Source organism: Musca autumnalis, unplaced genomic scaffold (assembly GCF_047663935.1).
Source record: "Musca autumnalis isolate F117 unplaced genomic scaffold, ASM4766393v1 scaffold_5, whole genome shotgun sequence".
Classification (NCBI taxonomy): Eukaryota; Metazoa; Arthropoda; class Insecta; order Diptera; family Muscidae; genus Musca; species Musca autumnalis.
In genome coordinates this window covers 31,834,946-31,861,843 of record NW_027412088.1, presented here as the reverse complement: position 1 = coordinate 31,861,843, position 26,898 = coordinate 31,834,946, and the positions used below count along the sequence as shown (strand labels likewise).

At 32.9% G+C, this 26,898-nt stretch overlaps 2 protein-coding genes across 3 annotated transcripts in view; both read left to right on the top strand.

Moving 5' to 3' along the window:
• Positions 1-26,898, top strand: part of LOC141405511 (longitudinals lacking protein, isoforms F/I/K/T-like) — a 496,088-nt gene that overhangs the window by 396,858 nt on the left and 72,332 nt on the right. The gene's annotated exons all lie outside the window — the stretch shown is intronic.
• LOC141405518 (uncharacterized) lies at positions 9,883-25,116 on the top strand. The gene is made up of 2 exons (XM_073989923.1): positions 9,883-10,103; positions 24,427-25,116. The coding sequence occupies exon 2, from the start codon at positions 24,585-24,587 to the stop codon at positions 25,011-25,013; it is 429 nt and encodes a 142-aa protein (XP_073846024.1). The 5' UTR covers positions 9,883-10,103; positions 24,427-24,584; the 3' UTR covers positions 25,014-25,116.

Genomic DNA, 26,898 nt, shown 5'->3' with positions numbered 1-26,898 from the left:
AGATATTCTCAAAAAGTTGGAGTAGATGGGGTGAGCAAAATGTTTGAGGCGTGAAGTGGGAGGTGAAGTGTGTCTCAGAACATACCGAATTGTCATGAATATATTGTAATCATGCTACCGTGGTGGTGCAATGGTAAGCACCCGCCCGCCTTACACTCTGTATGCTCGGGTCCGATTCCCGGACATCTCAGCGTAATGTTGGCGACATTTCCTTAGTATATCAGCCCTGTAAATATTCCCTACAAGTGGTGCCGTTAGACACGCCTTTCGGACTCGGCTATAAAATGTAAGTCCTATATCATTGAGCTAATATGACTCGGGGTGCAATCATTGATATGAGAGAAGTTTCCCTTGTCGCTTCGGGAGTCCCAGCGCGTTGTTCGTCAATCAAAAGTTTTTTTATACCCTTCACCATAGTATGGAGGGTGTATTAAGTTTGTTTTTCCTTTTGTAAAGCATTGAAATAATCATTTGCGACCCTATAAAGTATATATATTCTTGACCAGGGTAAAATTTTGAGCCGATCTATGCATGTCCGACCGTCCATCTGTTGTAGCATCTAGCATCCACAAAAATAGGAGATAGGACGCTGAAATTTTGGGAAAATGTGTCTTTTATTTGCAGGCTGGCCAAGTTCGATGATGGGCTATATCGGTCCACGTTTTTGTATAGCCCGCATATAACGCCCGATTTCAGATATTTTGACGTTTTTAGCCACATTTTCAAACCGAATTGGCTATAATTTTACATTTAGGGTTCCTAGTATTCAAAAAAAATTATATTCCAAAAATTATGGACATAAGTCCATGTTTTTATATAGCCCCCATATAACGGTACCTCCCGATTTTCGGTATTTTGAGGATTTTAGCTACAATTTTTAACCGAACTAGCTGTAATTTGACATTTGAGGTTCTCAGTGGCCATGAAACTTCCCCACCAAAAATTGTCGACATAGGTCCATGTATTGGTATAGCTCCCATATAACGGTACCTCCCGATTTTCGGTATTTTGAGGATTTTAGCTACAATTTTTAACCGAACTAGCTGTAATTTGACATTTGAGGTTCTCAGTGGTCACGAAACTTCTCCACCAAATATCGTCAATATAGGTTAATGTTTTGGTATAACCCCCATATAACGGTACCTCCCGATTTTCGGTATTTTGAGTATTTTAGCTACAATTTTTAACCGAACTAGCTGTAATTTGACATTTAAGGTTCTCAGTGGCCACGAAACTTCTCCACCAAAAATCATCAATATAGGTCCATGTTTTGATATAGCTCCCATATAATGGTACCTCCCGATTTTTGCTATTTTGAGTATTTTAGCTGCAATTGTTATCCGAACTAGCTGTAATTAGACATTTAAGGTTCTCCGTGGCCACGAAACTTCTCCACCAAAAATCGTCAACATAGGTCCATGTTTTGGTATAGCTCCCATATAACGGTACCTCCCTATTTTCGGTATTTTGAAGATTTTAACTATAATTTTTAACCGAACTAGCTGCAATTTGACATTTGAGGTTCACAGTGGCCACGAAACTTCTCCACCAAAAATCGTCAATATAGGTCCATGTTTTGGTATAGCTCCCATATAACGGTACCTCCCTATTTTCGGTATTTTGAGGATTTTAGCTACAATTTTGAACCGAACTAGCTGCAATTTTACATTTGAGGTTCACAGTGGTCACGAAACTTCTACACCAAAAATCGTCGATATAGGTCCATGTTTTGATATAGCTCCCACATAACGGTACCTCCCGATTTTCGGTATTTGGAATATTTTAGCTAACATTTTTAAACGAACTAGCTGTAATTTGACATTTGAGGTTCTCAGTGGCCATGAAAATTCTCCACCAAAAATCGTCAACATAGGTCCATGTTTTGGTACAGCCCCCATATAACGGTAACTCCCTATTTTTGGTATTTTGAGGATTTTAGCTACAATTTTTAGCCGAACTAACTGTATTTTGACATTTGAGGTTCTCAGTGGCCAGGAAACTTCTCCTCCAAAAATTGTCAATATAGGTCCATGTTTTGATATAGCTCCCATATAACGGTATCTCCCGATTTTCGGTATTTTGAGTATTTTAGCTACAATTTTTAATCGAACTAGCTGTAATTTGACATTTGAGGTTCTCAGTGGCCACGAAACTTTTCCACCAAAAATCGTCAATATAGGTCCATGTTTAGGTATAGCTCACATATAAGTGTACCTCCCGATTACACTGTGCAACAAAATTCAATTTTTTTCAAAATGATGGGAAAAACCGAATACATTATGAAATTAGAGCTAAAAATATGAGACACGAATATCGGCGTTTTTATAGTTTACGTCGGAAAGTAATCAAAATAGGCGGGGCAAGTTCCGCCCATTTTTAAATTTTTCGAAATATTCGAGTTTAGATATCTTGGAATCATTGTATTTCAGGTATATAGTGTCTTTGACAACTTTACTTAGGAGGGTGTGGGAAATATTTTTGTTAAAAATTTTAACCCTCATGCGGTTCATCAAAGGGGTCTTTTTTGTCCTTTTTTCGAAAAACTTTCAAAAACTCATTTAAAATGTGATCGTATCAAATCTGAATATTCTACAAAATTGTTCGCCATAAAATTTTACTATAGGTCTCAGAATACACCAAATCTGTAACTCTTGTCTAATCGCCAGGAATCTATAAACATGAAAAACACGTTTTATGGTTAAAGTCGGACTTCATCTGAGTTTATTCAAAATTGTCGCACAAAACATAATTTTAGAGAGATCATGTCAGAGAAAAAAAACTTGGTTATGGGTGAAAGGTGTTAAAGGAAGAAAAATTTACGGAATTAACCCTAGCAATTGACCCTAATAGCTGTATCATGAATGACCATAACGAACCCTGTTAGGATATAGTCATTTATGTAAATTTCTAAGGTTTATTCCGTAAATGCCACCAAAGTAGGAGTGTAGTAGATTCCTGGCGATTAGACAAGAGTTACAGATTTGGTGTATTCTTAGACCTATAGTAAAATTTTATGGCGAACAATTTTGTAGAATATTTAGATTTGATACGATCACATTTTTAATGAGTTTTTGTAAGATTTTCGAAAAAAGGACCAAAAAGACCCCTTTGATGAACCGCTTGAGGGTTAACATTTTTAACAAAAATATTTCCCACACCCTCCTAAATAAAGTTGCCAAAGACACTATATACCTGAAATACAAGGATTCCAAATATCTAAACTCGAATATTTCGAAAAATTTTAAAATGGACGGAACTTGCCCCGCCTATTTTCGTTACTTTCCGACGTAAACTTTAAAAACGCCGATATACGTGTCTCATATTTTTAGCTCTACTTTCATAATCTACTCGATTTTTCTTGTCATTTTTTGCTGTTGCACAGTGTTATCGGTATTTTGAGGGTCTTAGCTACACTGTTTCATGGAAGTGCAGTTTAAAATCATATCCCGGATCATTGTAAAACTTCAGAACAATTTTTTTGGCGTCAAGTCCAACACAAAAAAATCCCTATCGACGCCAGGGAAATTTTCCGATTTTGTCAATACTTTGCACATCATTATAGTTCTTCCAATCATAAATTATATTCGAATATGGAGAATACCGGTTCACACCTTCTGGTACCTTTCCACATAAATGCTAAATGCATTTTCGCTTGAGTGCAGGTGTAATTTGACATTTTGGGTTCTCATTGAAACAGGTGGAGGTGGAAGGTTTAGAGTCCTGGATCGGGTTTGGTCTCTTGACCTTATGGTGTGTTTCCTCCGTTGACCTAACTCTTTTCACCATGTTCATTGATGGAGAAGGTTTGATTTTGATAGGAACCACATCTCCGGTACAAAGGCCGATGCCGGCTTCCCAGTATTCTGCGTTCTTGACTTTACCTAGTGTTGATTCATTCCCTTGGCCTTCACATTCTTCAACTTTGAGGGGTGTCCTGCCTGTGTAATGACAGAGCCTCCATTTGAGGGAGGTGTTGTAGTCCAAAATGGTGAATTATTAGTGGGTTTGGCCTTAGGGGGCCATCGGGAAGAGATTAGGCTCAAACATCCCAGTATCATCTCTTGGACTTCACATTCTTCAACTCTGAGGGGTGTCCTACCTGGGGAGTGACAGAGCCTCAATTTGATGCAGATGTTGTGGTCAAAAAATGTGAAATATTCGTTAGGGGCCATATGGATGAGCTTGTTAAGATCAGGATTTTTGGGCAAGTGACGCTATCTTCTTTCGAACTTCCTCGCCACTTTGAGATTGATCAGGACTAACTAACACTCTCTCATCGATATGGACGAGGGTTACCTGCGGATGAATTTTGTGAGAAGTAGCACATCGATCTACGGTACGCCCTCTTCTCTTATCGCTCCTGGTTTAACCTTTGGGGCTATACGAATCAATGTTGACGTTGAACACAACTTAGATCCTTCGGTCATCAAGATGAAAGTGAACTTGTTAAGGTCGGCATTTCTTTTGGGCGAGTGAGTTTATGTTACTTCCTGCGTTAGTACATCGACCTATTGTAAGACCTTTTCTCTTTAGGCCATCAATTTACAGAGCTATTAGAGGGCTGGGAAACATTTACGTCTAAAATTTTAATCTGTACTTTCATCCTGTGCTTTGACTGTGGATGGAGTTTGTCATCAGATACCCTGTCCGCGGCCTCAGTAGAAGCACATGGCCAACGTCTGCTCCCAAAGGGCTAGAAGCTTCCTGCTTTGTTCAACTAGACTATAATTTATAAATTCTAAATTGGTTAGGGGGTTTTCCAATCCTGATTTTTTTCAATATTGTTATCCATGAGGCTTGCAAAAAAGTTTCCATGATTGGATTTTGGAAATATTGCTGTTTTGTGTTATGATACGCCTTGATATCAACGAGGCTCCATTCTAGTACAGTTGGTATCCTTGGCACACCTATTGGCACTCGTTCGACTGACACCCTTGCATTAGGGGATCTCTTATTCGTATAAATAGCAGAAAATCCTTGAAAAAAAAAAACAACAGACGTATTGGATCTGCTTCTATTTTTTATGTTACAGGATATTTTTACAGTGTTTTATTTTTTGAAGTAATTTTGTTTCCTATTTGTTTAATTTATTTTTCCAATTTTTTTTAATTCGACACAATTTCTATGTTTTAATGTATTTTTCATGTACAAATCAAAAATATAAGTAAAATAATTTTTAAACGTCTTATTGTATTACTATATCATATAAGTATTATTTAAATGTATATTAATATACATACTTATTTTATTTTAACTACATACATTAACTACATACATATATAAGTAATACAAATGTATACTATTTGTAATAGGGATTTAGATGCTAAGAAAATGAAGTATTTTATTTATTTATTATTATTTTATTTATTTTTCACTTTTTTCTCTCTTTGAAAATTTCATATGAATTTCATTAGTGTTTGTAGATAGCGGAGGTGAAGGATCTCTCTTTCTCTCTTCTAACCCAAGAACTAAAAACTAAAACTGCTCATGAAAAATGTCATCGTTTTGGCACCACAGCTTACTTCCAAAAAGTTTTAGACTGCAAATGTATTAAGTTCATTAAGTATGTACATTAGGGTTATAACATTTTTGCAAACAAATATTATGTGATTTTTATAAGGAAAAAATATCAAAAGGAATTTAGAAATTGCTTTCTTTAAAGGAACTTTTTTTCACCGAATCGAAGCCGGTTTTTATTGTCTGGATAATATTCTCCACATGCTACTAATGTGTTATTTTTTCAGTTATAACCCTAGTGTGCATATTCTGATTGGGGAAACCCTTTTATTTGTTGGATTCCATCGTTTCCAAAGGCCATTTCAATCAACACACATTTTCAAGAATTTTCGTTTGTTTCAGGGGTGACGCAAAAAAGGGAATTTTTCATACTTTTTTCAAGAAAACTACCAAACTTTTCATCTGAAAGAGCACATCTTATTCTAGTGCCTGTATTTTTTTGTTGAAACATATTATGTGGTTTTGTGGCTAATAGCCGTCCGCGAAACCCTTTTTCTAAAAGCGTTTTGCGGTGCCAACGCTATCTAGAAAACGAATTAACTGATCGTCATATATTTTTGTGGACTTAAATAGAACATAAATACGTAGACCTTCATCGATCGATTTTTCAAAAAAATATTAGATTTTACTAAAATGGTGGACCAAAAAGTCAAAATTTCATTTGTTGGCTTAAAAAAATTGATGTTTTTTTTTTGGTCATAAAACGGGCATTTACTTTTTGTTTAAATAAAATCGATCGATTGTTTATTAGTTTTCGACTTAGAGTTGGCACCGATTTCAAAATGTCATTTCGAGAAAAATGCGTTTTAAGTTTCGCTTCCAATGCTGATATCACAGGTAAATATTGTTCTGATCCAATTGAAAACATATTTTAGGCTTCCTCTACTTAAAAAAAGCCATTAAAAAATTTTCAATTTTCTAAAATATACATGTGGGGTCACCCCTTAATGAAATGTAAGGCCTTTTCGAGGATAATTTTGACATTTCCAGCGAAGGGTACTTCTTTTTGGTCCTTTTTACAGCGATACATTTTTTCTTGGCAAGTATATGCTTCCTGATATAACGGAATAATCGGAGCTTTAAAAAAACGAGATGTATAGAATGGTCGTTAATAACACTGTACAACAAAATTGAACTTTTTTTCAAAATTACAAGAAACCCCGCACAGATTATGAGAGAGGACCGAAAAAAAGAAGACACGTGTATCGGCGTTTTGAATGTTTACGTCGGAAAGTAACCTAAATAGGCGTGGCAAGTTCCGACCATTTATACAGGTTTTGAAATATTCGACATCAGATTCCTTGGAATCCGTGCATTTTAGGTATAAAGTGTCTTTGGCAATATTACTGACAACAATGCGGGGTATCTTTTTATGGAAAAAATTAACCCTCATGCGAGTCATTAAACGGGTCTTTTTGGTCCCTTTTTTCAAAAACGTTTAAAAACTCATTTAAAATGTGATCGTATCAGATCAAAATATCCTACAAAATTATTTGTCATAAAATTTTACTATAGGTCCCCGGAATCTGCCAAAAGTAAAATCACGTTTTAGGGTTAATGTTGTACTTTATCTGAGTTTATTAAGTTTTGTCCCACAAAACTTCATGCTAGATAGAAGACGTCAAAGACAAAAATAATCTCCATCAAATTTCAATATAAGTCACCGAATAAATGAAATATGTATTTACAATATATATCAAGAAAATATATACATCAAGTTTGTCAACAAAACATCCAAATAATTTTTTTAATAAATTTGTTTTGTTCTTTTTTCGAGTTGATGCATGAAAGTAACATGAAATTTAGTTCTAGACGAAAGATGTTAAAAGAAGAAATATTCTACACATAATTTCACTATAAGTCCCAGATCAAACTAGATATCTAAGTAAAATACTTTGCTAAGAAAATGACGTTACAAAATTAGATATTATAGGCAGAAATTATTTGTTAAACTTTTAGACTCTTAATTTACATTTATTCCATACTGAGTCAATATCTCCTAAAATACTTCACTTTTTGGGGATTTTGTCAAAAGAAGAAATGTTCCAAATCAAATTTCATTATGATTCTCCGAACAAAAGAAATTTGTAGCTATAATATTTAACATCTCCAGGAGCTTTCGCTTTTTATATATGATTTAGGACCATATTCTACCGTTTTTATTCACATTTTCGTTATTTGCGGTCACAAAATATATTTTATTGATGTTTTTTCATAATAAATTCTTTCAGAAGATTATGTGTGCTCGATCCAAACTGTTTTTGGAATATCTATGGTGAATATATATATAGGGAAAATATTGATAACCCAGATCGGACTTTGTAAAATTACTTATTTTAGTACTATAAACTTAAATAACGCCATCAAGACAAGCCATAGGATCCTGATATTGAATGTGAAAATGCGGGGATTATTTACTGCTATTGTCCAGTGAATATATATCCGACATACGAGTCCTAACATCCATGATTTTGGCATAGTCCTAAATACTATATGGCAGCTACTAGCCATATCCTAACTAAATTTGTTATGATCATTCATGATACACACATGTATGTCAGTTTAGTATTTTACTTAGATATCTAGTTTGTTCTGGGACTTATAGTGAAATTTTGTGTAGAATATTTCTTCTTTTAACATCTATCGTCTAGAACTAAATTTCATGTTACTTTCATGCATCAACTCGAAAAAAGAACAAAACAAATTTATTCAAAAATATTTGGGTGTTTTGTTGGCAAACTTGATGTATATATTTTCTTGATATATATTGCAAATACATATTTCATTTATTCGGAGACTTATATTGAAATTTGATGGAGATTATTTTTGTCTTTGACGTCTTCTATCTAGAATGAAGTTTTGTAGGACAAAACTTAGTAAACTCAGATAAAGTACAACATTAACCCTAAAACGTGATTTTACTTTTGGCAGATTCCTGGCGTTTAGGTACGATTTAGAGTTTTGGGGTTTTCGGGGACCTATAGTAAAATTTTATGACAAATAATTTTGATCTGATACGATAACATTTTAAAGGAGTTTTTAAACGTTTTTGAAAAAGAGGACCAAAAAGACCCGTTTAGTGACTCGCATGAGGGTTAATTTTTTCCATAAAAAGATACCCCGCATTGTTGTCAGTAATATTGCCAAAGACACTTTATACCTAAAATGCAAGGATTCCAAGGAATCTGATGTCGAATATTTCAAAACCTGTAGAAATGAGCGGAACTTGCAACGCCTATTTAGGTTACTTTCCGACTTAAACTTTCAAAACGCCGATACACGTGCCTTCTTTTTTTCGGTCCTCTTTCATAATCTGGACGAATTATCTTGTAATTATTTTTTGTGTTGTACAGTGTAATTTAGGTAAATAGCTGTCCAATTATTGAGAGTTGGATATAGGAGATTTTCCAAAAATCTTGTCAATTTGTTCAGGGCGTAAATTTTGTTAATACCTCCAAATGTTTGCTCATATTTGGAGTTTCAAAACATTTAGAATGTTTGGAAGAGTTGTGCATATATTCAAATGAATATGCAACTCTAAACCCACCAGTCTGTAGATATGGTACAAATTTTAAAAATGTCAAAATGAGAATATTTAAATATTTTGTAGGCGACGAAATTATAGGTCATTCAGACTCCTAACACTAACTTTATTACTATATTCAACATTAGCTAAAGTATAACTCCAATCAAGTTTCCGCAGATATTTTTTTATATATTTTTTATTATTATTGCTTAATTGAAAAAAATGCCAAAATAAGTAGTTACAACTAAAATACTCTTATCAATATTTGTGCAATGTAATGTATAAAATATATAAGATATAAATCTTCCTATTACAATTATGATCTCAAAATTATCAAAATAATGCAACAAAAAATACAACAGATATTCAAATAAAACTATTTCTAATGTAAATACAAACAAACATACATACATTAATATTTATGTATTTATTTCTATGAGATATGCTTACAAATTAAAACGAAAAAAAAAGAAATACTCTCCAAAACTATAAAAAGAAACTAATCTCAAAAAAGAGGCACTAAACTAATTTTAAATATTTTAGAACTTTAATAGAAGTATGTAATAGAAAACAGTATAGAGTAAACAAAACAGCAAAAAACTAAAAACCAATAAATAAATGTGTAATACTAAAAAAATCAAAATTAAAAAAAACTGTGTTTCTGTGTACTTATTGCCAAAAAGAAAGGTCAACTCTCATAATGTTGAACATCGCATCATGGATTTGTGAAGTAAACCATTTTGCTTTTGGTATAACATTGTGAAATCGGCCTTGTTTGAAGGTTTCAATTGATGCCATTTCTTACAAAAAAAAAAATATTCTTACTAATCTAGGTTTCTTTCTAGGTTGTTGTGTACTGCGATGTACAAGAATGCATTGTGGAATCTTTGTATAAAGTTTTGACCCCATCAATTATATTATCCTCATCATCATCATCATTAACATCTTTAAAGGATATTCCAGTATTTCGGGGGATAATGATGAAAAATGAATGGTTGATTTTCAGTGCATGCATGCCTCTATGGATGTGGATATTGAAAGACAGATTAAAAAAGCCAATGTAAATATGCATATTTTAGTATATAGAAAATTATATTAATTTTTATATACATAGATATAATTATATACATTTTTAGATATATACATATTACATAAAATATTACTTTATTTATTTTATAAACAAAGTTTGGTTTATCATTTAGTATACTGTACGCTGTTAAATAGTGTGTAATATTTTTACAGAAAAATGTTGCCGTTAAAAAAAGAAGAAAATTAAGATAATTTTCTGGAATATGTTTTGGAATGTGCATAATTTTCATATGTATTCTATTTACATGCATTTTCGATGTGAAGAGTGTTTTAAGAAAATCTTATAAATTTTCGTCTATCTTACGAATTCCTAAAATTTAGAAATCGTATAATGAAGATATATTAGTTGTAGATATTATTTGATATATGTAGATAAAAAGGCCTCCGAAAAGCATGACAAAAAATTCTATTTTGGAAAAAAACGAGAAACAACTGATCATACTCCAATATTTTAAATATGTATATGGTAACATGGGGCGCCTTCGCCACTGGGGCGGCTACGCCATCGCCGATTTTCTCGCACACTACAAATGATAGAAAAAATCCGTTAAAGGAAAAATTGTGAGTTTAATGTAGATCTATCATCTCCCAAAAGTTGGCAGTTGTGTCATAGGTACGATAGCGGACGCAAGCGGTTTTGTGTTTTCAGGGTATTGGGAAAAATAATTATGGTAGGTATTTTTTGTGATATCTTCTTTACCTTTTGTGATATCAAAAACACATTTTATGCCGTTAGAAGACAACTACTGAAGAATATAAATCCCAATAATTCGCATGAAAAAAGCAATTGCAAATGTCAATATATTAATATTATAAAATATGTAAGGGGTGGGGCGCCTACGCCATTATAGGGTCGTGGTGGGTTAATGTTAGAAATTTGTCATGTTAAACTTAAATTCTTTATACCATAGATATCCCACACTATAATGTGAAATTAAAATCAAATATTATCTTAAACGTATCTTGTTTTAGTTATATTATGATTTTTGTAACTAAATTCAAAGTACCTACTTCAATTAACCGCTAGAATCGGTTACTTTTTGTGAATTTTAAAATCATTTTTGATTATTCAATAGAAAACACGTTCTTTTTGGCATAATGTTGATACTTAAGGAAGACGTGTGGTAAATTACAGTTTAGAGTCCGTTGGAGAATGTTCAATATCGATGGCGAAGCTACCCCATGGGTGGGGAGGCTTCGCAACTTTTTAGCCATTTTGTAAATTCTCAAAAATAATATTTTAAAAACAAAAATATAACTATTTATATATCAAAACTTATAGTCCAGATATGCTAATATTTGTACCAAAAATAATATTTGAAAAAACTTTAACGATGTTGGTATGAGAACATTTTGAACAAAAACGTGGCGAAGGCGCCCCATGTTACCATATATTCCTTTGAACAAAACAGGGAGAATATTAAAATTGAGAGAAATGCCTATAATGAATTTAAAAAGTTGTAGATTTAAAATATCATTGTAAAAATGTGTTAAATGTGAAGGCAAAATATGCTAAATAAGGGCCAAACCTATAGCTCTGCGTGCTGCAAATTGAAATACATGTATTTTGTTTTTGTATTTTTAAACGCAACACGCATATCTAGTTAGCATTTGGAAGATTGTTTTATCAAAAATCACATTGCGGAGTCTTTTTAGAGTCCTTTTGGTGACCAAAAATTGATTAAGTCGCTTGTATGATCAGAAAGGGACTCGAAAGTGACTCCCTGTAATGATTAAAAAGAGTTCAATTTAAAATACAACAACAAATGTGTAGCTATCATAAATAAATCATGGAGGCGTTTAAAATGTGACTACTTTTTCGTTATTTATTGTCACATTTTGATCTTCATGAAGATTGAAAAATGCTTAATCAAAAAAGGGTCATGCAGGTGTTTGAAAAGTGATTATAATTATGTATACTCTGATCATATTTTGAACAGATAGGTGATTAAAAACTGATTGTTTTGTTTGGTTGTAAATAATTCTCATATCACTTTCTATAAAACCATGGTATAATAAAGTAGAGGTAGGCCAGGTATGAAAATCACTGAAAAATGCCAGCCTGCAGCCATGGCTTAAAACGTCAAATGGCATGGTACAATAATAATGGTAGATGTACCTGCATAGCTATCCCGTATTACAAAAACTTAGAGCTTCACTTTTTATATGTTAAAAGTGCCATATAGAGTAAAAACCACAGTCTATACAGTCGGACACTCAGCCCTGACTTGTTTACTGTCAAATACATTATTGTGACATAAAATACAAAGGAAATCAAATCGCAATAATGAACAATCTTTTATAGCTTCGTTCCCGTACTTTTTAATAGTAAAACTCGTAAAAGAGAGAACTGCAAAAAAAAATTATTCTCACACACAAGTTTTTTTGAAATAGTTCGGGAACGGAAATATGGAAAATACGTCAAAAAAACTGGAACAAATGTCAAAGTCGGCGTATCAGCCAAGCAGACGCCGGCAACCATGTTACTATTTTTTTACTCGCCCAAATTTGTCTTGAAAAATGTTTTTAAAGAGAGTGTCATTCAGCGCCATTTTTGTTAAAAGAGAAGTGAAAATTTTACAACTTTTTTGTGTACGGGAACGCTTTTTCCAGTAAAATGTGTAAAAGTCGTAAAAATTGTAAAAACTTTTTAGTTCTGGAACACAGCTTATGTTTGTTGTCAAAAGTTGTTAACATAACACTAATTGGCCGACCTTTTGTATGCCTTGGTAAAAACATTTCTTTAGCTAGGCTCCAGAATATTCTTATTGGAAAAGTGTTCCAAAAATAGCAAAAGTTCTTCCCAAACTTATGACAGTGAAAAAATGTCATTCATTTATTTTCTACTTGACAAGTTTGGCTAATCTGACATCGTGATTGCTGGCATTGCTGGATTTGCAGATAAATGTCAGCAGAATTTTTACAAAAATTGTAATTTTTACATTCCCGTACTTTTGGAACAAATTTAAGTTTTGCTAAAAAAAATCAACATTTTTATTTTGCCACGCGAATACACATTTTTTGTCCTTGTTTTCAATTTTAAGATATAGTGTTACAGCAGAAGTTTTTTGTTGGAACAATTCAGCGATGCATCTACCTGCATAATGTCAAAAACTGTACAAAATGTCAACCCTGCTTTTGACAGATTAGGCCATAAAAAGAAAAAAATTGTAATCAGCTGTTAGCTGTGGCCTACCTTTACTTTATTCTACCATGTATAAAACTTTGATATAAATGTAACGTATAATATTAAGCGTATAGACAACACAACACATTTTCAGGTTTGCCAAGTGAAATGAAGAAGTATACTAACCACAGCGCAACATAAAGGATAATTAAAAGACATAACAAAACAGAAAAGACAGTAAAGCAAAGGAAAGAAACAAAAAAGAATAAAAAGAAAATTCTTTTAATTTATTTCGTCTAATAAAAAGGACTCATAAATGACTCTCTAAAGACTCATAAACAATTATAAATATCACTCAAAGAAGACTCGAAAAAGAGTCCCAAATAATCAACAAATCACCAATAAATGATTGAAATACGACTCGAAAAAGACTTTTTATACCATCAAAAAATGGGCAAAAATTACTCAAAACTAATACAGAGGAAGACTCACTTGTGATTTGTTTAGAAGAGTCGCCTGAGGTTACGTTTTCCTCCCGACAAAGGAGTCATTTATGATCAGAAAACAAGTAAAAAAAGTATCAGTCGGCTTTGCCGACAGAGATATACCCTCAGCCTGTGTATATTGAAACCATTTTTTCCCAAAATACGTATGTATTTAGGGGGTTTTAAAAATTTTGGGCGTTTGAACAGACAAAAATATTGATTAGGATTAAAGATCAAAAGTTTTGCGGAGGAGAAACTAAAAGGAATGGATCGACATTGACCGTTATGGAAGTGGATCTCCAGCCACAACATATGGTGCCATAGGGGGTTTTTACACTCTTCGGGCTGTTTGCTCAAGAAGTATGGACTTGCCCCTAAAAATACTTTAACCATCATAAATGAGGCAGCGAATGCAAGTTGCTTCAAAGTGATTCGATATCTGGTCTCAAAGAGAATTTATCCGAAATTTTGTTTGGGAGGTACTGGATGAAGTGGACAAATATAGTCCATATTTGAACCTGATCTATATCTGGTAGATATATTAGGATGTGTAAAGTATGGACCAATTCGGCCACTCCCTTCAAGAGTTACCGTTCGAACAAATTTTCTGAACATTTTTGAACTTTTGTGGGGGAGGTACCTGAAGGAGTGGACCGATATGGCTTATCTTCAAACTTAAACTATGTTTGGACAAAATATTACTAAGGCCATATTGTGGACCGAATCGGCAGATCCGTTCGAGAGTTATCTTGCGCTCCAACCACCTCACACGGTGTCATAGGGGTTTTTTGCAACTTTCATGCTATTTTCTCAGGAAACATGGATTTGCCCCTGATGAAACTTGTACCATCGTATGGAGGGCAGTGAATACAAGTTGCTAAAACAAAAATCAAAGCGATTCGAGATATGGCCCTAAACTGGATTTTTCCGAAATTTTGTGTGGGAGGTACCCGTAGGAGCGGACCTATTGAGACCATATTGGAACCTCATATTACTCTGGTATAAAGTTTACGCTATACAAAGTATGGACCAAATTGGTCACTCCCTTCAAGAGTTATCGTGCGCACAAACTTTCCGAACTTTTGTGGGGGAGGTACCGGAAGGAGTGGACCGATGTAGCTCATCTTTGAACATAAACTAAGTTTGGGCAAAATAGTACGAAAGCCAAAATTTGAACCGAATCGGTTCATCCGTTCGAGAGTTATCGTGCGCTCCAGCCACCAGGACAGACAGACGGACGGACATGGCTAGATCGACTCCAAATTGTGTGAAACACATTTCGTCCAAACATACTTGGGGTCTAAAACCATTATTTCGATGGGGCACATTTTCATCGTATCAAAGTGTACATACCATCCTTAGCCTAAAGGCTGAGGGTATAATGAGCTCATATTCCAGCTTTTTAATCGTGCAGTCGGATCAAAAAAGACTCGAATTTGATTAAAATTTTCAAAAAATGCTGGCTGGGTAGCTATAGGTTTGGCCCTAATACAAAAACATACAAACTGTTGTCATTTGCTTTTTGAATGAAACTAATTTTGGTATTAGAATTTTGGTTTTTAAAAAATATGGACATTCCGATATCCAATAACACTGTGCAACACCGAAAAAGCAAACAGCTTCTAGTAGGCATTATTTGAATGTACACATTGATACTACAAAAACCCTACTTGGTTTTTGTCTTTTTAGATCGGGTTTGAATGTTATGTTGACATATAAACCGGGCTACAATGACCCTTTTTTGCACTGATCGGTGCTTTACCTCAGACACTAATAGGAATTTTGCTTTGCAGCCTTCAGCAATATTGTAGCACTAAAGTAGTAGAACTTAAGTGTCAAGCCATGTCCGTACGGCTGTTTGGTGCGCACTATAACTCTCGAATGAATATTTTGTCCAAACTTATTTTAAATTAAAAGTACCTATATCACAAAACTTAAAAATTTTCAGTACAATGGCGTGCACGATAACTCTCGAAGGGAGTAACAGAATTGGTCATAACTTTGTAAATGGTAATATTACTTCCAGGCATAGATTAGGATTCGATCCCACACAACATTTTGAAACAGTAAAGTTCAACAGCTCATCTCAGATCGTTTTGGAATTTGTTGCAAAATTTTGTGTAGGACGGTACAATTGTTTCATACTTCCTGAGAAATTGGCCCAAATACTCAAAAAACTCCTGTAGACATCAGAAGTATTGTGTTTACTTTTATATGTATGCGGTATATCTCTGTCGGCACAGCTATCTGATACTTTCTGACTTGTTAAAGGATTATTTGTCAAGCATCCAACCAGAGCACGGTGGTCGAACCCACTGAACTAGCGGCGCGAAATTAATAACTTAAAACCGAATTGAGATATGTTACTGAAATACTGTTCATGTTTTTGGCACATTATTACCCACAAACACAACCTGTGTCTGTGGGTAATAATGTGCCAAACATGAACAATATTGGCTAATGTTTTGGTATAGCCCCCATATAATGGTACTTTCCGATTTTCCGTATTTGGAGGATTTAAGCCACATTTTCGTTGAAAATCAGTTGTAATTTTGTACCTGGGTTCCTAATGGTCACAAAACATTTCTACCAAAAATTATGACATAGGTGCACGTTTTGATATTGTCCCCATGTAACCGTACATCCCGATTTAAGGTATTTTGAATATCATGACCACATTTTTCAACCGACTTGGCAGTTATTTGCATTCCTTGTTATCACTGCGTGTAAAATCTTTTTAGAAAACATTTTCAATGTGGATTTATGTCTTGATGTAGCCCCATTTTATGGTACCCCCGATTCACTGAATTTTTACTTGTTATCCCATATTTATTACCGGATTTAGCTATAATATGGTATATTAGGGTCTCCGAGGGAAGAACTCCTCCTTGCAAAAATTTCTCATGATAGGTCCATATTTCGATATAGCTCACACACAAATGCCCAGCTAAATTAGTATTAATTTCAAGCAAAATCCCATATTTTAAAAGTGCAGTTATCAGAAGATTTGCAAATATTTGCAGCCCTAATGAGGTTATTATTCCGTATCCAAAGAGTCCAATTTAATTCCCCAAAAAATAATCGAACCCAGGTTCGGCCAAGTTTACAAGATGCACTCTATGGAAAAAACGCGTAAAATCAATAAAATCCCTATAAAAATTATTTTTTTAATTTATTGCTATATAACTATGTACCTCCTGACACAAAACTATTTTTTATAATTTAAGCCACACCATCCGCTATCAATTAAAAATAAACCATATTCAGTTTTATTATGAATTTATTTAACATTTAAACAAAGCAACAAATTTTTTAAAATCTACTGCAGCAAAATTTCTTGTATTTGATAGTAAATAACAGTGAATATTTACAACAACAAAAATGAAAAAACAAAATTTTTGTCAGCAAAGTGTCTATAATCGATACAATGGAAAATATTTCGGAATTTTATAGATTGATTTTTGGACTTTCGCGCCGCTAGATCGGTGGTTTCGACCTGCGTGCAAAGGTGCGAATTAAAAAAATTAAGAATCCAGAGGCCTCTTGGTTTGATTTTAAAATATATTTTTTCAAGCATCCAGAAGCCTTTGGCGTGTCTTTTTAAAGATTTTTTTTTCAAGAACCCTGAGGCCTTTGGCATGGATTTCTAAAGTTTTTTTTTTTTTTTTTTTTATTTTAATGAATATTTTTTCAAGCACCCAGTGGCCCTTAGGCGTGGATTTTTAAAGAATATTTTTTCAAGCACCCAGTTGCCCTTAGGCCTGGATTTTTAAAGAATATTTTTTCAAGCACCCAGTGGCCCTTAGGCGTGGATTTTTAAAGAATATTTTTTCAAGCACCCAGTTGCCCTTAGGCCTGGATTTTTAAAGAATATTTTTTCAAGCACCCAGTGGCCCTTAGGCGTGGATTTTTAAAGAATATTTTTTCAAGTACCCAATGGCCCTTAGGCGTGGATTTTTAAGGTATATTTTTTCAAGCTTCCAGGGGCTTTTTGGCTTTGATTTTTAAAGAATATTTTTTCAAGCTTCCAGGGGCTTTTTGGCTTTGATTTTTAAAGAATATTTTTTCAAGCACCCAGTTGCCCTTAGGCCTGGATTTTTAAAGAATATTTTTTCAAGCACCCAGTGGCCCTTAGGCGTGGATTTTTAAAGAATATTTTTTCAAGTACCCAATGGCCCTTAGGCGTGGATTTTTAAGGTATATTTTTTCAAGCTTCCAGGGGCTTTTTGGCTTTGATTTTTAAAGAATATTTTTTCAAGCGCCCAGTGTCCCTTAGGTGTGGATTTTTAAAGAATATTTTTTATGGATTTTTAAAGAATATTTTTCAATATTTTTCTCTGCTAGATATATGCATTTTTCTTACTCCGAATCTATATAATGACTTATTTTGTACGTCTTAGAATGGCTGTCCACACCTTAGAGCTTTGGGCGGGACTGCACTCTTGCATGTCAGTTCCTGTAGTAGGAGATCTATGGGTTGGACATTCAATTGCGCATTCAGGTTAGCATGTGGTGTGCTCTTTAAAATTTATGTGGTTTCTTTTAAAATTTTATGTCAATTTTTTTAATTTAAGTTATACCAATAAAAAGGTTTTAATATGTATGTCTGTGTCCGTAAATGTAGTGTTGCTTCAAGCTCCAGTAAAAATGGTCTGTGTCGAGACTCAAGTTTCGAAAATATAGCATGCAACATATTGCAACACTGCATGACGGCATAGGTTTTGCTACAATTTAACAATTAATTTTAGAATTTAAAGTTGTTGTACTGTAGTTGTAAAATCCTCCTCCTATTTAGTTGTTAACGTCTATTAGAAATATTGCAATTCATCAGTAGTAAATTGTGTCTATCGTTTGTTCTCCCCGTCCAACCTCACTAATCAATCACACCTCTCACAACACATCACAGCACCTTTACATCATTTCCATTTTCACTTGCATTTGCATCATCACTTTATTCATCATTTGCATTATCATTTCATTTCATCATAGATTCAATTACAATAACTCCAATTCAAACAGACAAAACCGCAAAATCCCCAATAACTGCGGCCGGCGCTCCACCTCCTTCACGGGCGACGGGACGAAAAGCAAAAGTAAAAAATTCAAATTTCCAGTGTATTATTTGTAAACGATGTCTGTCAAACAAACAAGGACTACGTCGCCATTATCGTGTGCTACATCTATTGACCGATGATGATATTAATAAAATACCAACAGCAAAATCCGGTGCGCAATGTAATTTATCATCACCCGAGGTTACAATAACAGCGGAAACATCAAATAGATTATTGCAAACCATTTATAATCGAATGTATCCAGGTGGGGGTGGTGGTGATGTAACAGGAGGGATAGTTCAACAAGACTTAAGTGCTGCTACGGCTGCCTCAAATAACAATTCCATGTGGATACCAATGGTGGAAATCCAAGAAATGACAAATGAAAATAATAGCAATGAGGTTTCAAAGGAAATTAATAATAATCATGATCAAGTAGAGGGTTCGCTAAATTCAAGTATTCCTTTGAATGATACCCTTAATGGTGGTGCAACAAGTTCAAGTAATACTTCCAATATTCGTGTTAATAGTTGTGGAGAATATCAAGTTTTGGCCAGTACTATTTTATCAATTGACTCAACGGCACCACCTGTTGCAGCGGCGGCGTTACCAATTCCGCCAATCAATGATCCACTTGCATTGTATCCTCCGTTGGAAGTTAGAATTGAAGATTCTCTGCAACAAGATGTTTTTATTATAGATGAATTTATCGAGGATGCCGATGATATTATAAATTTGACGGAAGAATGTGAATTTTTAGATGCTTAAAATTATAGATTTATTGTTGGACAATATATCTACAAATTTAAAATTTTGTTTGTATTATAACATGTACATATATACAGTTCCCATAGAACCAAAGAATGTTTGTAAAATGCACATTTTGAATGATTATGAACATTACGTTCAATTAAAAACTTTGTTATTTTTCTTACATAATGTATGTTTGTTTATACACACTGTTGATTACATATGTAAATCCATTTGTTGATTTCTATAAAACCAAAGAATAAGGTTATGTTTTGGAAAATATCACATTTGAATTAATTAAAAGTTACATTTCAAAACAATTGTTTATATAACAAAAAACAAACAAAAAACAATTATCAAATATGTATTATAAACTTATTAAATGTTAACAAAAAGAGTATTGAGGTAGTAGAAACATAAAACTAAAAAGTTGTATGCAAAACGTTGATACTAACAATATTAGAAAGTATCACAAATGTAATTCTACACTGCTCAACATGACTTTTGCTTCCGCAAATATTGTTGGTGTTACATAGATTTATTGCTGGCAAATATATTCATTTAAAATATTGTACATGTAATGTAGTGTCAAGAAGTGCTTCTCTTTGAAATTAATTGTTTTAAAATCCACATTACAAATGTTAGGTTATGAATATTGAATTCAATTAAAACATTCTGTCAAATTTATTACATATGCACATGTATATACCCACTATTAATTAAAGAAATCCATATGTTGCTTTTTTAAACCAAAGAATAAGGTTATGTTTACAAAAAAAATTAAAATAATAATTTAGTTAAAATAACACTGTACAACACAAAAAATATTTACAAGATAATTCGGCCAGATTATGAAAGAGGACCGAAAAAAAGAAGACACGTGTATCGGCGTTTTGAAAGTTTACCTCGAGAAGTAACCTAAATAGGCGTGGCAAGTTCCGCCCATTTCTACAGGTTTTGAAATATTCGACATCAGATTCCTTGTAACCCTTGCATTTTAGGTATAAAGTGTCTTTGGCAATATTACTGACAACAATACGGGGTATCTTTTTATGTACAAAATTAACCCTCATGCGAGTCACTAAAGCGGTCTTTTTGGTCCCTTTTTTCAAAAACGTTTAAAAACTCCTTTAAAATGAGATCGTATCAGATCAAAATATTCTACAAAATTATTTGTCATAAAATTGTACTATAGGTCCCCGAATACCCCAAAACTCTAAATCGTACCTAAACGCCAGGAATCTGCCAAAAGTAAAATCACATTTAAGGGTTAATGTTGTACTTTATCTGAATTTATTAAGTTTTGTCCCACAAAACTTCATTCTAGATAGAAGACGTCAAAGACAAAAATAATCTCCATCAAATTTCAATATAAGTCTCAGAATAAATGAAATATATATTTACAATATATATCACGAAAATATATACATCAAATTTGCCAACAAAACACCCAAATATTTTTTGAATAAATTTATTTTGTTCTTTTTTCAAGTTGATGCATGAAGGTAACTCGAAATTTAGTTCTAGACGAAAGGTGTTAAAAGAAGAAATATTCTACACAAAATTTCATTGTAAGTCCCAGAACAAACTAGGTATCTAAGTAAAACACTTTGTTGAGAAAATTACGTTACAAAATTAGATATTATTGGTAGAAATTATTTGTTAAACTTTTAGACTCTTAATTAAATTTTATTCAATACAGAGTCAAAATCTCCTAAATTACTTCACTTTTTGGGGATTGTGTCAAAAGAAGAAATGTTCCAAATCAAATTTCATTATGTGTCTGTGAACAAATAAAATTTGTAGCTATAATATTTAACATCTCCCGAAGCTTTCGCTTTTTATATATGATTTAGGATTATATTCTACCGTTTTTATTCACATTTTCGTTATCTGCGGTCACAAAATATATTTTATTAATGTTTTTTCATAATAAATTCTTTCAGAAGATTATGTGTGCTCGATCCAAACTGTATTTGAAATATCTATGGTGAATATATATAGGAAAAATATTGACAACCCAGATCGGACTTTGTAAAATTACGTATTTTTGTACTATAAACTAAAATAACGTCATCGGGATAAGTCATAGGTTCCTGATATTGTAAGTGAAAATGCGGGGATAGTCTACAGTTATTGTCCAGTGAATATATATCTGACATACGAGTCCTAACATCCATGGTTTTGGCATGGTCCTAAATACTCTAATGATGACAGCTACTCCTGCTCTGGCAAAATTGACTGAATTAACCCTTGAAATCGAAGTAACTAGCCATATCCTAACTAAATTTGTTATGATCATTCATGATACACACATGTATGTCAGATCCTAGGGTTAATTCAGTCAATTTTGTCAGAGCAGGAGTAGTTGCCGTCATTATAGTATTTAGGACCATGCCAAAATCATGGATATTAGGACTCGTATGTCGGATATATTCACTGGACAATAGCCGTAGACTATACCCGTATTTGCATGTGTAATATCAGGAACCTATGACTTATCCTGATGACGTTGTTTTACTTAATAGTACTAAAATACGTAATTTTACAAAGTACGATATGGGTTGTCAATATTTTTCCTATATATATTCACCATAGATATTTCAAAAACAGTTTGGATCGAGCACACATAATCTTCTGAATCAATTTATTATCAAAAAACTTCAATAGAGTATATTTTGTAACCTCAGTAACGAAAATGTGAATAAAAACGGTAGAATATGGTCCAAAATCATATATAAAAAGCGAAAGCTTCTGGAGGTGTTAATTATTATAGCTACAAATTTCTGTTGTTCAGAGACTCATAATGAAATTTGATTTCGAACATTTCCTCTTTTGACACAACCCCCAAAAAGTGAGGTATTTTAGGCGATTTTGACTCACTATGGAATACATTTTAATTAAAAGTCTAAAAGTTTAACAAATAGTTTCTACCTATAATATCTAATTTTGTAACGTCATTTTCTCAACAAAGTGTTTTACTTAGATATATAGTTTGTTCTGGGACTTATAGTGAAATTTTGTGTAGAATATTTCTTCTTTTGACATCTTTCGTCTAAAACTAAATTTTATGTTACTTTCATGCATCAACCCGAAAAAAGACCAAAACTAATTTATTCAAAAAATATTTGGGTGTTTTGTTGGCTAATATGATGTATATATTTTCTTGATATATATTGCAAATACATACTTCATTTATTCAGCGACTTATATTGAAATTTGATGGAGAATATTTTTGTCTTTAACGTCTTCTATCTAGAATGAAGTTTTGTGGGTGAAAACTTAATAAACTCAGATAAAGTACAACATTAACCCTAAAACGTGATTTTACTTTTGGCAGATTCCTGGCGTTCAGGTACAATTTAGAGTTTTGGTGTATTCGGGGGCCTATAGTAAAATTTTATGACAAATAATTTTGTAGAATATTTTGATCTGATACGATCACATTTTAAAGGAATTTTTAAACGTTTTTGAAAAAAGGGACCAAAAAGATCCCTTTAGTGACTGGCATGAGGGTTAATTTTTTTCATAAAAAGATAACCCGCGTTGTTGCCAGTAATTTTGCCAAAGACACTTTATAGCTAAAATGCAAGGATTCCAAGGAATCTGATGTTGAATATTTCAAAACCTGTAGGAATGGGCGGAACTTGCCACGCCTATTTAGGTTACTTCCCGACGTAAACATTCAAAACGCCGATACACGTGTCTTCTTTTTTTCGGTCCTCTTTCATAATTTTTTTGTGTTGTACAGTGTAATTTACATAAAAAAATAAAATTAGTATTTTTTTATTTCTTATTAAAAAAAATATTTTATGTTCTTTCCAAACGAAATTTTGCAAGATATTATTTTTTGTCTATTTCCAACAATAATATGTTCGACATCAATTATATTGTTTATTTGAAATTAAAAAAAATATATTTCATGTGTTTTTAAACAAAATGCCCAATTTCATATTAAATTGAGTTTTTAATATAATCATTTGAAGTTCAAATGAAACCCTTCAATTTATCACTTTGCTAAATCAAAGAAAGCTATTCTTGTTTTATAAAAATCCTTTTTTATTTTTCTTAAACGATTTTTTGAATACCCAATATAATCTTTAATAATTAAATTCAGTTTTAAATGTAATATTTTTGAATTTAAAATGAAACCTTTGAATTTGACACTTTGCTAAATCAAGTTTAATGATTGACTTAAAATATGGTATGAGGATTTTGAAAATCTTTTTTTTTTTTTTTTTTGTTAATACGTTGCTAAAACAATGCTTCAATTCAAAATACCATAGTTACCTTAAAAATAATTTTTTTTTTTTAAATCTTAATATCATATTATATTGATTAGACAAATGTACATACATACATCTGTTACAAGATAAAAGAGAGAGAGAGAGAGTAAAATTCGTAAATTGTACTTGAAACATGCTAATTATATAATTATTCTATATAAACTAGTCTATATGTAATATACCCAATGAATATTTTTTTTATTTTGTTCCTTTTTAGTCTTTTTCAATCTTTGTCAAGTTATTTGAATTGTAATTTTTATTTTTTTTAATATCGATTCTTTAGAAGCTATGCTGCTTTATGTACTCCGTGCAATGGACTATTTTCTTTTTTTGTTCCTTTTTATTATTATACTTTATTAAAATTACTTTGAATTATTATTTTTATTTGTTATGCTATAGAATACCATCGTTTTGTTGTTTTTTACATTAATAAAAATTCAAATATGTTGCAAACCAAACAATATATAGTTTATTCAAGGAAAATATTAAACTAAGGCTAATATTTAATTCTATATTTAAAAAAAAAAGAAAACTTTAATAAGTAAATGTTAATTTTCACTAATATTTATTTGTATTTTCTTTATCTTTACAGTTAAATACAATATAAGGAAAAAGACTTCATGTGCTGCAACTGCAAATCCCCATCCAACATTGGCAAATCTTTCCATTAGCTTAACACCCTCGGCCGAAGCTAAACGTGAAGAGATTATCGATGAAACTCAAATAAAAGTGGAAAGTGACAGTTCCACCATGGACACAGATATATTTGCAACATTTTCAACCGAAAATAGTCAAAGTTGTGAATCCATTAATTTACGCTCAGAACTCCAACAACAAACGCAGCAGCAACAACAACAGCCATCATCCACAAGCCCACCCAGCACAAGTAGCACTTCTACAAGCAATGTCAACAATTCAGCTTTAATTGCCCTCCAACAGTTGGCCTCCATATCCTCCACACACAGCATTGAACGTTTGCTGCCGCAGCTGCCAAAGGATTTGTTGGCCCACAATGAGACGTTAGTATATGCCGGAAGAACAGGTAAACGTTTACCGCGTCAAAGTTCCAAACGTTTGTCACAATTCGAAACGAATCGATGTCCTCTTTGTTCGAGGGTATATCGTTCGCAAGCCTTTTTGAATGAGCACATGCGCAAGGAACATTCGGTTTTAATTTGAATCAAAAAATAAAATTAATGAATGAAAGAATGATTTCTTATAAGAAAATTGCCTTAAATTAAATAAACAAAAAAAAATAAAACAAAGAGCACGAAGAAAAAAATTAAACAAATCCCCCATAATAAGAGGGAGAAGAAAATAATAACTTAAGAAATATAGAAAATAATAATAATTATTATTTCGTAATTATAAATCTTAAATGATATGGAAAAATAAACACGTGAGAAAAAAAGAACCAAAAAAAGAATTGATTTTATTTATGAAAAATTATATAATAAAAAAGATGTATAATATATATTTAAAAAAAGAACATTTATAACTGCCTTGTTCGTTTTAGAAAAAAATGGAGTTTGAATTAGAGCTTTTTGCCGCGTTAACCTTTTTTATGAGGATTTATTTGACATTTGCGCCATGGAATTGACATTTGAAACCCAGTGGGTTTATCAAATCCGCTTAACTGCAAACGGAATAAAAGTCAGCCAGCAATGAAAATTCCATTTGTGTAGCAATTTAATTAGTCCCAAAACTAGTTCTAAGCCGTACTAGCAGTACAAAATTGACGCCCAAAAATGCACCGTGCCACCCGAAAAGGCGTTAGTTACATCATGGCATACCAGTGATAAAGTTTACAATTGATTGCACTATGAGGGTTCTAAAGTTGGATTAGTTACTGTAACAATGAGAATCGATGTGTATTCCACACCGAAGTAGTTCGTATTGCTAGCGGGAAAGTTATACTTGAAATCCATATTGACTCTATTCAAAGGGTTAATAGCGGATGTTTTATGTTCCTGTAGTGGTTGATTATACCCTACACCACACTGTGGTAAGGGGTATTATGTCTTTGTGCATTTGTATGTAACATACAAAAGGAAACGAAATAGACCCATAGTTCCTTTTGGGGATATACATATAATCACTTTCTGAGTCGATTTATGCATGTCCTTCCGTCGGTCCGTCTGTCCATGTATTTTTGTTCGCAACGTACAGGTCGCATTTTTTGTCCGATTCAGCTGAAAATTGGGGACTACAATTTTTTTAACCATAGGAGGAACGCTATTGCTTTTGGTGAAAATCGGTTCAGATTTGGATATAGCTCCCATATATATTTTCGCCCGATTTCACGTATTTGCTGAACCAAACACGCTATATACGTCCAATTTTGATGAAATTTTGTATGTTTGACTGAATTCGGTCTAGAAATAAATGCGCCAAATTATATCGAAATCGGCTCAGATTTGGATATAGCTCCCATATATATTTTCGGCCGATTTCGCGTATTTTCTGCACCACACACGCTATATATGTCCGATTTCGATGATATTTGGAATGTGTGACTGAATTCGGTCTGGAAATAAATGTGCCAAATTATATCGAAATCGGTTTAGATTTGGATATAGCTCCCATATATATTTTCGGCCGATTTCACGTATTTTCTGTACCACACACGCTATATATGTCCGATTTCGATGAAATTTGGAATGTGTGACTGAATTCGGTCTAAAAATAAATGTGCAAATTATATCGAAATCGGTTCAGCTTTGGATATAACTCCCATATATATTTTCGGCCCATTTCGTGCATTTCCTGCACCAAATACACTATATATGTCCGATTTCAATGATATTTGGAATGTGTGACTGTGCCAAATTATATCGAAATCGGTTAAGATCTGGATATAGCTCCGATTTGTATTTTACATATTCACAGTGGTGTAGTGTATCATATAGTCGGACCCGCCCGACTTTGATCCTTTCCTCACTGGTTTTATTTACGGTATAAGAAGTAGCGAATATATCTCGGGGTATACTGTGATTTTTGTTAGTTTTGGACCCAAATGTTTGGCCGAAATTCATTTCTTAAGCTAGGGCCACATTAGGCAAAT

Coding starts and splice junctions, on each gene's coding strand:
- LOC141405518 (XM_073989923.1), top strand. CDS start 24,585: ATGGACACAGATATATTTGCAACATTTTCAACCGAAAATAGTCAAAGT.